The sequence below is a fragment of the Oncorhynchus clarkii genome, chromosome 1 (genome assembly GCF_045791955.1).
Source record: "Oncorhynchus clarkii lewisi isolate Uvic-CL-2024 chromosome 1, UVic_Ocla_1.0, whole genome shotgun sequence".
Taxonomy (NCBI): domain Eukaryota; kingdom Metazoa; phylum Chordata; class Actinopteri; order Salmoniformes; family Salmonidae; genus Oncorhynchus; species Oncorhynchus clarkii.
This window is the reverse complement of record NC_092147.1, coordinates 8,726,205-8,742,899: the sequence shown is the minus strand read 5'-3', so window position 1 is coordinate 8,742,899 and position 16,695 is coordinate 8,726,205. Positions and strand designations below refer to the sequence as shown.

The window sequence follows — 16,695 nt, the reverse complement described above, 5'->3', positions numbered from 1 at the left end:
CTTGCCATCTGCAACAACCGATGAACTGAAACGCACGCGCTATTACAAACTGTTGGGAGTTTGAGGTTACCATGTGTTGGGCTTTTAGGACCAACTACTCACACGTTTTTTTGATGAGGAAACATATTTTATAATCTATCATTGCTCAACTGAAACAATTTTAAAGGTGAGTGACTCAGCTGTCTGGAGTTCATCATGTCAGACTGAAGACTGACAAGTTGGTTATTTTTATCCCAGCGCGGTTGAAGCTTGTGTGTAACTCAGCGCTTTAAAGTGTCATCAGGGCCTATTGGCCTAATCCGAGCTGCAGATTTTGGTTAATATAGAGGGTTATTTGTGTTACACCTCCGTCGTTGAGTGTAGGAAAGAGAATCATGTAGGCCTGTGTAACGGATGTGAAATGGCTAGCTAGTTAGCGGTGTTCGCGCTAAATAGCGTTTCAATCGGTGACGTCACTTGCTCTAAGTCCTTGAAGTAATAGTTCCCCTTGCAGCGGCTTTTGTGGAGCGATGGGTAACGATGCTTCGTGGGTGACTGTTGTTGATGTGTGCAGAGGGTCCCTGGTTCGCGCCCGTGTATGGGCGAGGGGACGGTCTAAAGTTATACTGTTACACCTGTGCCTCGAAGGTTGAGTGTCAGTTGCTCAAGGCATAAATTACATGAACACGTGACATTACTTTGATACTCTGTGGCTGTTGCTGTTTTTTTTTTTGGTAGGCAATTACAGTTAAACTATTTGCAGTCTGCAAAAGCCGTACTGGAGTTTCACTGTTTCAAACATGAACCCATATTGTAGACATATTTCAGAAAATAACGTCCTAAATGCAAGACCACGTCTGCTTTAGTTTACATGAAAATCACATGAATTAAAATCAAATGATAGAATCCACCTGCCACAAGTGTGTGTGTCACTGGCAATGACATTGTATTGGCACAACCCTGCTAACAAATCCCAATATACTGGAAACTGACATCCTTTGCGCAGTCCTTTATTGACCCCAAACGTCATTACACCTTGGGAAAAACAATCATAATATAGAATGCAGACAAAACTGAGAAAATTGCAATTTCCATGTACTGCCCTTGTATCTCATTTATGAATGAGTTCTATCTGGTGAGTCACCATTAGAGACCCAAAGTAAGCACGCAGTAGGAACCCAAACATTGGTATTTTCGTGTGTGTGTGGGGAGATGCTTATCTGAATTTCAGATTGTTAAATCACCTCACTTGACATTGTTTTGACAAATACACATCATTGTTCCTTATACATGTGCTACCTCGTGTGTGTGTGTGTGTGTGTGTGTGTGTGTACCTTGCATGTTGTTCACCACATGTTGTTTTTGTTCACAGGAGTCTGAGGGAGGCTTGTATGTGTGTATGAACACATTCCTGGGCTTTGGCAGAGAACATGTGGAGAGACATTACCGTAAAACCGGACAGAGTGTTTACATGCTCCTCAAACGGCATGTCAAAGAGGTGAGGGGTCATACCATATGCTTCTATATTGGTCTACACACCGACAGTGCATAGTGTACGTACATTTGACAAATTATATTATTTAATAGTACATGGGACTTACATAGCACTTTTCAACCCAAAGTCGCTTTACAATAGTATTTATTTATATTTTTTAAATGTAACCTTTATTTAACTAGGCAAGTCAGTTAAGAACAAATTCTTATTTACAATGACTGCCAAACCCAGACGAAGCTGGGCCGCCCTATGGGACTCTCAATCACAGCCAGATGTAATACAGCCTGGATTCAAACCAAGGTCTGTAGTGATGCCTCTTGCACTGAGATGCAGTGTCTTCGACCGCTGCGCCACTCGGTAGCCCAATAGTAGAACCTAAAGAAAACACAGAGATCCAAAGCAAGACAACACTAAACTAATAGCAGGAAGAAACAAAAACATGAAACAAAATTAAAGGGAGGGGCTCAAGAATGGAAAGAACTTGTGATGTGTCAGTGTATGAGTGAGCGAGCGAGCGGTTTTGTGTGTGTGGGAGAGAGGGTGTGAGGGGGGGGGGGCTTCAAGGGATACTTCAGGAGTCTGATGAACTCGTGCATACCATTTGTATGCCTCTGTGCAGTTTGAAGGAAGTTGCTTACTAGTGCAATTTCTAACTAGCGTTATCGCAATGGCTTAAAGTCTATGGGTATCTGCTTTCAGTCACGTTAGCATTGGCTCGAAAAATGAGCTCTAACTTCCTTCATACTGGACACCGAGACATAAAACTGGTATCTACATGTTCATCTGACTCCATTTCCAAAATCCCAAAGTATCCCTTTAAGGCTAGGCAATGGTGAAGAGCTGGGGCTTATGGAGGGACTTAAAGATGGTGATGGACTCGGTCACAGATGGCTGGAGGGAGGGAGTTCCATACCTTTGGACTCAGTCACAGATGGCTGGAGGGAGGGAGTTCCAGAGCTTCGGACTCAGTCACAAATGGCTGGAAGGAGGGAGTTCCAGAGCTTTGGACTCAGTCACAGATGGCTGGAGGGAGGGAGTTCCAGACCTTTGGACTCAGTCACAGATGGCTGGAGGGAGGGAGTTCCAGGGCTTTGGACTCAGTCACAGATGGCTGGAGGGAGGGAGTTCCAGACCTTTGGCGCAACCCTGGAGAAGGCCCTGTCACAAAAGCTCTAGAGCTTGGACCTAGAATGAGACGGTAGTAATATTGTTGTGCCATGTTTATTTGTTCAGTTTGTGTGAACGATTTTCCCCTCTTTTCCCTGATTGTAAGTTTTATCAAATCAGTGACATATTGTTATTAGTTGCAAGTACATTAGACTTTGTGTGTTCAATTTTGGCACAAAACATTGAAGGAAAATATATTTTGAGCTGATAAGAGGCTGGCTTGTTTCAACTTCATATTCATCATCTCTAGCATCACCTCAACATCAACTTGTGAGAATTGTGCATTTCTATGTTTTGGAGACAAAAGGATGGAGAAAGAAACGTTTTTCAGAGGACATAGTCCGGAAACGCTATTGATATTTTCTGGTACTTTTCAGAAGATAATTTTATTTATTTATTATTTATGTTCACCAGATTATTTTATCACATTGAGACTTAAGGTTTCTTTCAACAGGGAGCACTGCATACACATAATTTAAAGAAATACTATATAAAATAAATATACAAAAATTACAAATACAGTGCCAGTCAAAAATGTGGATTTTACTATTTTCTACATTGTAGAATAATAGTGAAGACATCAAAACTATGAAATAGCACATATGGAATCATGCAGTAACCAAAAAAGTGTTGAACAAACCAAAATATATTTTACATTTGAGATTCTTCAAAGTAGACAGCCGTTTCCTTGATGACAGCTTTGCATACTCTTGGCATTCTCTCAACCAGCTTCATATGCTTAGCACTTGTTGGCTGCTTTTCCTTCACTCTCAGTTCAACTCATCCCAAACCATCTCAGTTGGGTTGAGGTCAGGTGATTGCGGAGGCCAGGTCATCTGATGCAGCACTCCATCACTCTCCTTCTTGGACAAATAGCCCTTACACAGCCTGGAGGTGTGTTTTGGGTCATTGTCATGTTGGAAAAACAAATGATAGTCCCACTAAGTGCAAACCAGATGGGATGGCGTATCGCTGCAGAATGCTGTGGTAGCCATGCTGGTTAAGTGTGCCTTGAATTCTAAATAAATCACTGACAGTGTCACCAGCAAAGCACCATCACACCACCTCCTCCATGCTTTACAGTGGAACCACACATACAGAGATCTACTCATGCAGAGACATCTACTCTGCGTCTCACAATAAATTTAAAAAAATGAAATATCACATTTACATAAGTATTCAGACCCTTTACTCAGTACTTTGTTGAAGCACCATGGGCAACGATTACAGCATCAACTCTTCTTCGGTATGACGCTACACGTTTTGGTGCACCTGCATTTGGGGAGTTCGTCCCATTCCTCTCTGCAGATCCTCTCAAGCTCTGTCAGGTTAGATGGGGAGTGTTGCTGCACAGCTTTTTCAGGTCTCTCAGAGATGTTCGATCGGTTTCAGGTCCGGACTCTGGCTGGGCCATTCAAGGACATTCAGAGACTTGTCTCGAAGCCACTCCTACGTTGTCTTGGCTGTGTGCTTAGGGTCGTTGTCCTGTTGCAAGGTTTCATCAATGATCTCTCTTTACATTGCTCTGTTCAACTTTGCCTCGATCCTGACTAGTCTCCCAGTCCCTGCCACTGGAAAACATCCCCACAGCATGATGCTGCCACCACCATGCTTCACCGTGGGGATGGTGCCAGGTTTCCTCCAGACATGACACTTGGCATTCAGGCCAGAGTTCAATCTTGTTTTTCATGGTCCGTCAGTCCTTTAGCTGCCTTTTGGCAAACTCCGCGCGGGTTGTCATGTGCCTTTTACTGAGGAGTGTCTTCCATCTGGCCACTACCATAAAGGCCTGATTGGTGGAGTGCTGCAGAGAAGGTTGTCCTTCTGGAAGGTTCTCCCATCTCCACAGAGGAACTCTGAGTGACCATTGGGTTCTTTGTCACCTCCCTGACCAAGGCCCTTCTCCCTCGATTGCTCAGTTTGGCCGGGCGGCCAGCTCTAGGAAGAGTCTTGATGGTTATAAACTTCATCCATTTAAGAATGACGGAGGCCACTGTGTTCTTGGGGACCTTCGATAATGCAGAATTATTTTTTGGTAGCCTTCCCCAGATCTGTGCCTTGACACAATCCTGTCTCGGAGCTCTACGGACAATTCCTTCAACCTCATGGCTTGGTTTTTGCTCTGACATGCTCTGCCACCTGTGGGACCTAATATAGACACTGTGCATTTCCAAATCATGTCCAATCAATTGAATTTAACACAGGTGGACCTCAATCAAGTTGCAGAGACATCTCAAGGATGATCAAGGGAAACAGGATGCACCTGAGCTCAATTTCAAGTCTCATAGCAAAGCGTCTGAATATTTATGTAAATAAGGTAGTGTTGTATATATATTTTTGTTTAATACATTTTCAAAAATCTCTAAACTTGTTTTTGCTTTGTCATTATGGGATATTGTGTGTAGGTTTCTGAGGAATTTTTTATTTATTTAATCTATTTTAGAATAAGACTGCAACGTAACAAAATGTGGAAAAGTCAAGAGGTCTGAATACTTTCCGATGGCACTGTATGTGGATTTTTCAGTAGGGCTGGAGAGCATGAATACAAAGTAGAACATTTTTGACGTTTCCCTTTTAACTAATGGTTTCTGTTCACTAATTAATTTGGAAGTTCCCTAACTTCAGATTTGTTTTGGTTCAACCATTTGTTTGGTGGTATGGCACTGACAGGTACACTGTAACCACAACATTTATGGTGAAATTTCAATTTAGTCAGTGATGGATCGTCAAATTAAATCAATGTTTATTCGTCATGTGCACAGCATACAGGGATTTCAGTGAATAATCTTTGAGTCATCTGCACTTTGCATAGGCCTATACAGTAGTAATAAGTTACAATTGCACAGTTGGGGTGGGAATACGAAGCCCTCAAGCCTGCACTCTAGGATGCGTTATTCAAATTATATTATTGTAATACTACAGATCCTGACACAAAAGCTTCAAAATAGGTAGCAACCTGCTTATTATTTATATGTTATCACTTATCATACCATCATGGCCACCTAATCATCCCCAGCTTACAATTGGCTCACTCATCCCTCTTCTCCCCTGTAACTATTCTACAGGTCGTTGCTGTAAATGAGAATGTGTTCTCAGTCAACTTACCTGGTAAAATAAGGGTAAAATAAAATATCACTCACTTGCCTGACAAATGTCACACCTGTTTTTGCCTGACAAATGGATCTAGCCAAGTAGATCTTCCCTACGTCTCCCAGCAACATAACAATCCAGATCAGAATGCTGTTCTCTGTTCTGTTTACAATCGATTAAGGAAACTGCATGTTCAGTTTAAAATAAAAACAACCTTAGCTGCCACCGTTTCCGTTCGGTCCTAATTGACCCCCAGATAAGTGCATCTATTTTCATGCCTGGATCTGTCCAGAAACAGCTGTCCTCATTCCACCGGCTCGTGTTTCTGTTGTTTTCCCATGATGCTAGTTAGTCCCAGAGTTCATTCTTCGTGTCTGTTCGATGTGTTGATGGGAGTCGGTCTGAACTCGATTTGGATCAGAAGGATCCAGTCAGTTCACAGTGAATGGTCTTGTAACCCTAGCATATTCACAGTCTACTGACTCTACTCTATGGAGTTTATTAAGGACATGCTTCCAGTATTTATTCATATACTGTTATATTTGACGTTTTGTCAGCCAGCACTAACTAGGCTGTTGTATTAGTGTTGGAAAAAAACGACTGTAAATATATCAAAACTGTTTTAGTATTCTAATTTATAAAGGTAACCATTTTGTATTTTAGAAAACTAGTAGTTTCATGGCTTGCTACCGCTGTCTTTGAGAATAGGCCATTTTTAAGAGATATATTTGCTTGATATATATAGCTTTATACGACATATTTTGCTCCGTTAATAACCTTTCTACCTGTTAACTTGTTTTCCACAGAAAGCCACAGGTGCCGCAGGAGGCGCCATCTCCAGAAGAAGAAATGGCAGAGTGTTCCTAGGTAAGCCTGATATTGTCCGGAAAATATCCTCATGGGGAGTTCCCCTTAAACTCAGTCTCCTTAATGGGTTATTTACAGTACAGTCACATTTAGTCTGTTTGTCAGCCCATCTTGAAGAGAAGGACAAGACTCTCCCATCCTTTACTATAGGCCTTCATTTCCCCCTTTCTAATGCGATTATTAGGGGAAATTGTCTGTCATCGTGTCATGCTGTTATTGTTTTTATTTGGTTATATGGTGTTTGCCCTACACTGGCCATACACTCTCTGGCCTAAAGTGACATATTCCCATGTCCAGAGCCCGAGGCCTGGCCCCCCGTTCCTTTCCTGCCAGGCAACTCTAAATTTAGCTAATTTATTCGTATATGCAGTTAGTAACCATTCTAAATCCAAAGTGCCACATGCCCGGCCTGGTCTACTCTCCTCCTACACGGGGGTTGGTTTACAGTGGGCCGCACCTGCCTGTCGCTCGGCTGGCCTCAGCTGTTGTGCCCCGTCATCTCCCCCGGCCATCGGCCACAATGACACGTGCAAGGGAGGGCCAGGTGGTGGATTCTCCTCTCGCGCTAGTGTTATTTAAATAATCAACGCTCGCTAGTTACCTCCCTTGTTTATCTGCCCCTGCAACGTTCCCTTACCCTCCATTCCCTTATCTCCCATTATCCACTTAAACCTGTGTAGCCGGCCACTTCAGTGCCCTGCCTCGGTGTAGCCTACATACCTAGAAGCACCAGGCTACAAGATTCACTCTCCCATTATTGGACATGCTGGATTGTTGTCTTTTCACTCTGCAGGCCTGGACACAGAGGTTCTTCCAACCTGATGTGAACTGTATCCTCCCTCCCTCCTTTCCAAATCTCCTCTCGACTTTGATGGCCATTGGAACCCAAGCTAAAGCTCAATGTTCTTTGGCATTTCCATACCAGTGACGATCTAATCAGTCAGCCAGCAGCCCACACGTCATCATGTAACCAGAGGCTTCTTAACAAAAGCCATAGAGGAGAGAGGACTAGGGTTGAAAAAGAGGGGGTCAATGTACGCAGTAACATTATCTGGCTACTTACTATATGACTCAACAATTCGTCATCAACTATTTTAAGGTTCTGGACATCGTAGAAACAATAGGGAACACAATTCATTTGACTCAAGGTTCTACAAGCGCTGTCTGAAAGTCCCAAATGCATTTCAAACATGTATTGACTTATCGTCAATTATGCCTTGATGAGTATTCTATTAAATTGATGACATTCTATTGTGAAATTGTTAAAGGAGGACTTCACATCCTACTACTCCTCAGTAGAACTCAACAGTTCAGCATAGAGAAGTCCAGAGCACACCGTGGGATTTTAACATACAGTAGTATTCACCTGACCCTAGACCTCATTAAACAATTGGATCTTTTGACCCTTGTTGACAATGGATATTTATATTACATTTGACCTCTGTTCTGCAGCTGTGACTTCTAACCCTAAACCTCAAGTCTGGGTTACCTCACTGGATGTATACTGTATCTTATCAAGCCAGCTAACATGGAAGCTCAAATATTCAAGAAATACATACACACCCCATTTATTATTGGATAACGCACCTTCTAACAAATCACATGATCTCAGAAATGCATTAGATCACCTGAAGCAACTACCATATTCTAATTGGATGCTTTTCCAGAATTGATGTGAGTATTTGATTCTGTCATCTCACTTTTTTCCTGTATAGCCAAGACAAATGCTCAGTGAAAGGCCAATCAAGTGTATGAATCATCAGTCACTGTTTCATGGGAACTGAATGCTGACGTCTGCTTCCTCTCTCTCAGATTTAGAACTGAACCGTGATTTTAACGGGGATGAGTATGAGTGTGAAGACGAGGCCAAGCTCGTCATATTCCCAGACCACTTCGAGATCCCCTTACCAAATATTGAGGAGTTGCCTGCACTGGTCAGTGAGTGTGTACCCATGCCCTCTGTGTGCCATGCATGCTGAATGGAAACAGTGGATCACGTACCACCCTTCTCGCCATTTGCCTTTTCCAGTGCAGTGCTTCCTTATCCTATTTTTCGTTTTTGTATGCCATAGGTATCCTGTGCTTCTCTTTTTTTGGGGGGGGGAGGCATCCTGTGTTAATGGTTTGTTAATCGCAGGGTCTAATTGTTGTGAAAGCCTTTGACTGCATGTGTACCACTGGTTGTGTTAACCATATGCCGATGTACATCTATTATAATGGGCAGGACAGTAGCTTAGTAGTAGTAGTAGTGACATCACAATCTGATCTGATTATTCTAACCAATGACCAGTCATCTTTTATTTGCATACATATCCTCCTACTTTGAACGGGTAAGTGTGGTAAGCTAGACGATACTATCAGCCAATCAGGACTGTGTATGTAATATATGTACATTTGTATTGATACGCCCACATGATCAAACCGAGCATTTCAATGGCAAAAGGAGGCTCGGGGTTATGTTAATAAATTATTTTCATGAAATAAACACACAGCGTGAGTTATGAGACGTATAGTGATGATTTAAAATAATAAGACTGCATGGGGGCTTTAAAAGTTACATTATTTGGTGTTATTAATCCTCTGTTACAGGCTTACTCCGCTATCGGTGCTAGTAAAATAGACATATCAGTGAGGAACTACAGTGATACTCTATTATATAATTATCTTAGTTTCAGGAACATATTTATTGTCTCTTTTCCTCACTGATCTAACTGGAATCAGGTTATCTATCCTCCTGTATGCACCACAGTCCTAGACCTGTTACCATAGCTACCCCCAGAAAAATCACAATGGAAAAAAATATATATTAAAAAGGAAATTAAAAAATATATATTTTTCTCAGAAAAGTAGTGCACTGGGCCATTAATAGTCCGGTAATAGGGGACAGATAGAGCCGTCTCCAACGCAAACAAAAATTGTCCCCCCCCCCCCCCATCAACAAAAACATTATCGGCACCCCCAAACTACTACTAGTCTTATGTCAGTGAAACACATCTCCTCAATCAGTAGATCTAATGGCTCCTGTGTGTCCTGTGACTCCCAGGTGACAATAGCCTGCGATGCCGCGCTCAACGCTGCGTCAGCCTACAAAAAGCAGGAGTCTGACTCCTGGGACGAGGAGATCCAGGTGTCCAAACACGCCAGGAGTCTCCGACAGCAGGACAACGGAGTGAGGATCCCACCCAGGTAACAGCCCACTGATTGGACTGACAAGAGTTACGCAATGATTTAGGAAACACCAATATTGTAGACATTGGCTTCAGAACAGCTGCCGTCTCGGTCAGCCTCTAGAGAATATGTATGTCTGCTGTGTCATATCATTTTGTGTTACTTATGCTCTTGTGTTGCTGCTAGTTTGTGGGTCCTCCTGTGTTTTTTGTATTGGGGGGGTCGTTCTGGGTTACTTGAGCTACTTGTGTGTCCCTCCACCTTACTTGTCGGATTCTGATCCCATTATAAGGAATCTCTCCTTTACCATGATCAAATGGTATATTCCAGTGGACAGACACTAAAAATAACCCCAAGCAGACAATAATCACAGATGGACACTAAATATAACCCCAAGCAGACAGCAATCACAGATGGACACTAAAAATAACCCCAAGCAGACAGCAATCACAGATAGATACTAAAAATAACCCCAAGCAGACAACAATCACAGATAGACACTAAAAATAACCCCAAGCAGACACTAAATAGAACCCCAAGCAGACAACAATCACAGATAGACACTAAAAATAACCCCAAGCAGACAACAATCACAGATAGACACTAAAAATAACCCCAAGCAGACACTAAATATAACCCCAAGCAGACAACAATCACAGATAGACACTAAAAATAACCCCAAGCAGACAGCAATCACAGATAGACACTAAAAATAACCCCAAGCAGACAGCAATCACAGATGGATACTAAAAATAACCCCAAGCAGACAACAATCACAGATAGACACAAAAAATAACCCCAAGCAGACAGCAATCACAGATAGACACTAAAAATAACCCCAAGCAGACACTAAATATAACCCCAAGCAGACAACAATCACAGATAGACACTAAAAATAACCCCAAGCAGACAACAATCACAGATAGACACTAAAAATAACCCCAAGCAGACACTAAATATAACCCCAAGCAGACAACAATCACAGATAGACACTAAAAATAACCCCAAGCAGACACTAAATATAACCCCAAGCAGACAACAATCACAGATAGACACTAAATATAACCCCAAGCAGACAACAATCACAGATAGACACTAAAAATAACCCCAAGCAGACACTAAATATAACCCCAAGCAGACAACAATCACAGATAGACACTAAATATAACCCCAAGCAGACAACAATCACAGATAGACACTAAATATAACCCCAAGCAGACAACAATCACAGATAGACACTAAATATAACCCCAAGCAGACAACAATCACAGATAGACACCCATGTGCAGCTGCATCACTCTGAGGTGAACAAAACATGATGGGACATACCAGAGCAACTCACCAGCTATTTTCTTAAGTGTCTGAAACCAAGTTACTCTGTAATGTATCTGAAGCCAAGTTACATTACGGAGTATCTTAGGTATCTGAAACCAAGTTACTCTGTAATGTATCTTTGGTATCTGAAGTCAAGTTACTCTGTAATGTATCTTAGGTATCTGAAACCAAGTTACTCTGTAATGTATCTTTGGTATCTGAAGTCAAGTTACTCTGTAATGTATCTTTGGTATCTGAAGTCAAGTTACTCTAACATTACAGAGGCTTTTGTGTAACATGGAGGTTACTCTTATTATGTACATGTAGCATTAAGAAGCACTAGCATTAAGATGCACTAGCATTAAGAAGCACTAGCATTAAGATGCACTAGCATTAAGATGCACTAGCATTAAGAAGCACTAGCATTAAGATGCACTAGCATTAAGAAGCACTAGCATTACGAAGCACTAGCATTAAGATGCACTAGCATTAAGAAGCACTAGCATTAAGAAGCACTAGCATTAAGAAGCACTAGCATTAAGATGCACTAGCATTAAGAAGCACTAGCATTAAAAGCACTAGCATTAAGAATCACTAGCATTAAGAAGCACTAGCATTAAGATGCACTAGCATTAAGGAGCACTAGCATTAAGAAGCACTAGCATTAGGATGCACTAGCATTAGGATGCACTAGCATTAAGAAGCACTAGCATTAAGATGCACTAGCATTAAGAAGCACTAGCATTAAGATGCACTAGCATTAAGAAGCACTAGCATTACGAAGCACTAGCATTAAGATGCACTAGCATTAAGAAGCACTAGCATTAAGAAGCACTAGCATTAAGAAGCACTAGCATTAAGATGCACTAGCATTAAGAAGCACTAGCATTAAAAGCACTAGCATTAAGAATCACTAGCATTAAGAAGCACTAGCATTAAGATGCACTAGCATTAAGGAGCACTAGCATTAAGAAGCACTAGCATTAGGATGCACTAGCATTAGGATGCACTAGCATTAAGAAGCACTAGCATTAAGATGCACTAGCATTAAGAAGCACTAGCATTAAGAAGCACTAGCATTAAGATGCACTAGCATTAAGAAGCACTAGCATTAAGATGCACTAGCATTAAGAAGCACAAGTATTAAGAAGCACTAGCATTAAGAAGCACTAGCATTAAGATGCACTAGCATTAAGAAGCACTAGCATTAAGATGCACTAGCATTAAGAAGCACTAGCATTAAGAAGCACTTGCATTAAGAAGCGCTAGCATTAAGATGCACTAGCATTAAGAAGCACTAGCATTAAGATGCACTAGCATTAAGAAGCACTTGCATTAAGAAGCACTAGCATTAAGATGCACTAGCATTAAGAAGCACTAGCATTACGAAGCACTAGCATTAAGAAGCACTAGCATTAAGATGCACTAGCATTAAGAAGCACTAGCATTAAAAGCACTAGCATTAAGAATCACTAGCATTAAGATGCACTAGCATTAAGGAGCACTAGCATTAAGAAGCACTAGCATTAGGATGCACTAGCATTAAGAAGCACTAGCATTAAGATGCACTAGCATTAAGAAGCACTAGCATTAAGAAGCACTAGCATTACGATGCACTAGCATTAAGAAGCACTAGAATTAAGAAGCACTAGCATTAGGATGCACTAGCATTAAGGAGCACTAGCATTAAGAAGCACTAGCATTAAGAATCACTAGCATTAAGAAGCACTAGCATTAAGAAGCACTAGCATTAAGATGCACTAGCATTAAGAAGCACTAGCATTAAGAAGCACTAGCATTAAGAAGCACTAGCATTAAGATGCACTAGCATTAAGAAGCACTAGCATTAAGAAGCACTTGCATTAAGAAGCACTAGCATTAAGATGCACTAGCATTAAGAAGCACTAGCATTAAGAAGCACTTGCATTAAGAAGCACTTGCATTAAGAAGCACTAGCATTAAGATGCACTAGCATTAAGAAGCACTAGCATTAAGATGCACTAGCATTAAGAAGCACTAGCATTAAGAAGCACTAGCATTAAGAAGCACTAGCATTAAGATGCACTAGCATTAAGAAGCACTAGCATTAAGAAGCACTTGCATTAAGAAGCACTTGCATTAAGAAGCACTAGCATTAAGATGCACTAGCATTAAGAAGCACTAGCATTAAGATGCACTAGCATTAAGAAGCACTAGCCTTAAGATGCACTAGCATTAAGATGCACTAGCTTTAAGATGCACTAGCATTAAGAAGCACTAGCATTAAGGAGTGTTTTACAATGAGAAACAGTAACACAAAAGTCTGTCTTACCCTGTTCTGGTCATGTCAATCAATTAACTCCAATGAGAGAGAATGCTTTTTGGCCATTCTTGAAGTAAAACGACACTTCAAGAAAAACGACACTGAACAAATGTAATAAGAGCTCATATATTATCATATCAACATGTGATATGACTCTGTGAATGTTTTCCCCTGTCCTTTCTCTCCTCTCAGTGGTTGGAAATGTCAGAAGTGTGAGATGAGAGAGAACCTGTGGCTGAACCTGACGGACGGAGCGGTGCTTTGTGGGAAGTGGTTCTTCGACGGTGCTGGAGGAAACGGCCACGCCCTGGACCACTACAAAGACACCAACTTCCCTCTGGCAGTCAAACTGGACAACATCACCGCAGATGGAGCAGGTCAGTACCCACTTCCTCTGGCAGTCAAACTGGACAACATCACTGCAGATGGAGCAGGTCAGTACCCACTTCCTCTGGCAGTCAAACTGGACAACATCACCGCAGATGGAGCAGGTCAGTACCCACTTCCTCTGGCAGTCAAACTGGACAACATCACCGCAGATGGAGCAGGTCAGTACCCACTTCCTCTGGCAGTCAAACTGGACAACATCACCGCAGATGGAGCAGGTCAGTACCCACTTCCTCTGGCAGTCAAACTGGACAACATCACCGCAGATGGAGCAGGTCAGTACCCACTTCCTCTGGCAGTTCAACTGGACATCAGAGCAGGTCAGTGACACATATTGGGCTTCCGTGCTTCTACACCTGCATTGCTTGCTGTTTGGGGTTTTAGGCTGGGTTTCTGTACAGCACTTTGTGACATCAGCTGATGTAAGAAGGGCTTTATAAGAAAATTTGATTGATTGATTAATATTGGGGAAAACATGCAACAATACATTGTAAATGCTGATGCATTCATCTAACACAATAACGCATCATATCTGGGTTAAACCTTTCCATTGGTAGAAGCATAGAGATCCTATTAAATTCATATTCTATCTATACAAGTAACAACCATCCTATTAATATGAAGAGGCCTTGGCCCTTGTTTTTTTGATGACCAGTAACAACCCCCGTTTCAGATATATATTCATTTGATGAAGAAGAAGCAGTCCTGGACCCTCACATATCCGAACACTTGCAACATTTTGGAATAGACATGCTACAGATGCAGCAGGTATAAGTCTCGCCATCGTTGTAGGAAAGATTGAGAAGCTCTCATTTTGTCTGTACTCTACCTTTTTCAATAATACGTAACATTTGTGATGTTCAGCACACTTTCAAACAGCCACTTCCATGTCACATAGATCAATGTAAGCCTAGAATAACATCAACCACGTCTAGATTAATGTGACCCCTTTATTTTGAACCTCTACTCCCTCATTTTGTTCCATTGGTCGAAATAGAATGGAACAGAAAATGGCCACCTCAACACAGACAACACAGAGAGTGTTCGGCCTCGGGTCAGCGAGTGGGAGGTGATCCAGGAGTCGGGCATGAAGCTGAAGGAGGTGTATGGCTCAGGTTTCACGGGCATCAAGAACTTGGGTAACAGCTGCTACCTGGGCACCACCATGCAGGTTCTTTTCAGCATCCCAGAGTTCCAGAGGGCGTGAGTATAACTAGCATATGGGAGGGGCGCGCGCGTGTGTGTGTGTGTGTGTGTGTGTGTGTGTGTGTGTGTGTGTGTGTGTGTGTGTGTGTGTGTGTGTGTGTGTGTGTGTGATATATATAGAGAGGGGGGCCTCTAGAATAGACCAGAGTAAACATACAAAGTCAGGACACTGCGGGGGTCATGTTCAGCCCTCCTACAACAAGACGAATATAGATGCTGATGACGGAAAACTGACTCATTTGACCTAAAGGTGTTATTACGTGGTGATTGCACAACAATACCTACAGTACTGAGAACAGCAGGCTAATACGAGTGGATGACTGTAGTATTCAATCTCATATTTTCCCTCTTTTACAGTAGCACTGAATGTACTGTCTGGCGTCTGTTTTTGAATCTCTAGGTATGTTGGAAATCTACAGAGGATCTATGACTACTCACCTCTTGACCCCACCACGGATTTCAGCACACAAATGTGAGTCAATACACAGTTTGCATAATGTTGCTTATCATCAGTACAGCGTTTTGACCAGGGATCTGGCCCGCGGGCCCGGGGAGGCTGAGTAAATTATAATGGACCTATACATTTTCGAATAACTGCCTTTGGCGAACTAAAAAAAATCAGCGTGGCCCTCCCACTGAATTTTTAAATCCCGATGTGGCCCTCGAGACAGAATGATCCCCTGGTCTTGTCTCACACCTCCAAACATCTGACCGGTTCACATAATTGCTGACTTGCCGCTAAAAGCCCCTCAATGCCAGCATAATATTTTCTAGCTACACTGTATATACACAAGTATGTGGACATAACTTCAAATTAGTCCATTCGTTGCTGACAGGTGTATAAAATTGAGAACACAGCCATGCAATCTCCACAGACAAACATTTGCAGTTGAATGGCCTTACTGAATAGCTCAGTGACGTGGCACCGTCAAAGGATGCCACCTTTCCAACATGTCAGTTTGTCAAATGTCTGCCCTGCTAGAGCTGCCCCGGTCAACTGTATGTGCTGTTTATTGTGTAGTGGAAATATCTAGGAGCAACATCGGCTCAGCCGCGAAGTAGTATACCACACAAGCTCACAGAACGGGAACGCTGAGTGCTGAAACTCATAGCACGTAAAAATCTAACTGTTCGTCGGGAGCTTTATGAAATGTGTTTCCATGGCCGAGAAGCCACACACAAGCCTCCTAAGATCACCATGCACAATGCCAAGCGTCGGCTGGAGTGGTGTAATGCTGGGCGCCATTTTCCTCTGGTGCAGTGGACACGTGTTCTCTGGAGTGATGCTGTAAATCATGCTTCACCATCTGGCAGTCCGACGGACGAATCTGGGTTTGGCGGATGCCAGGAGAAGCCTACCTGCCCCAATGCATATTGCCAACTGTAAAGTTTGGTGGATGAGGAATAATGGTATTTTTGGGGTGTTTCATGGTTCGGGCTAGGTCCCTTAGTTCCAGTGAAGGGAAGTCTTAATGCTACAGCGTTAACATGATCGTGTTAATGACCTTCACCATGTTAATCTGATGCAGATTGTCTCATAAATCAGGAAGTTGTTTACCACTGATGTTGCCCAATCCATTTTGTTCTTAGCAGCTGTTAGTAGTTAGAGTAGCCGTTACACTGCAAGCATGTGTAATATAGGTAATGTGTGTTTTGGTTGGTCAATCATTTCATTGCTTTCCTTTTGTGTGTGTTGATGGTGGAGACGGTATTGGCGAAG

At 42.2% G+C, this 16,695-nt stretch overlaps 1 protein-coding gene across 1 annotated transcript in view; it reads left to right on the top strand.

Moving 5' to 3' along the window:
- The window catches only part of LOC139418726 (ubiquitin carboxyl-terminal hydrolase 13-like), a 42,184-nt gene that overhangs the window by 661 nt on the left and 24,828 nt on the right, over positions 1–16,695 (top strand). Inside the window, exons 2-9 of the mRNA XM_071168421.1 lie at positions 1,352–1,477; positions 6,538–6,598; positions 8,411–8,532; positions 9,642–9,784; positions 13,575–13,759; positions 14,443–14,537; positions 14,767–14,972; positions 15,376–15,447. Coding sequence (XP_071024522.1) covers positions 1,352–1,477; positions 6,538–6,598; positions 8,411–8,532; positions 9,642–9,784; positions 13,575–13,759; positions 14,443–14,537; positions 14,767–14,972; positions 15,376–15,447 — 1,010 coding nt within the window. The remainder of the gene's footprint in view (positions 1–1,351; positions 1,478–6,537; positions 6,599–8,410; positions 8,533–9,641; positions 9,785–13,574; positions 13,760–14,442; positions 14,538–14,766; positions 14,973–15,375; positions 15,448–16,695) is intronic.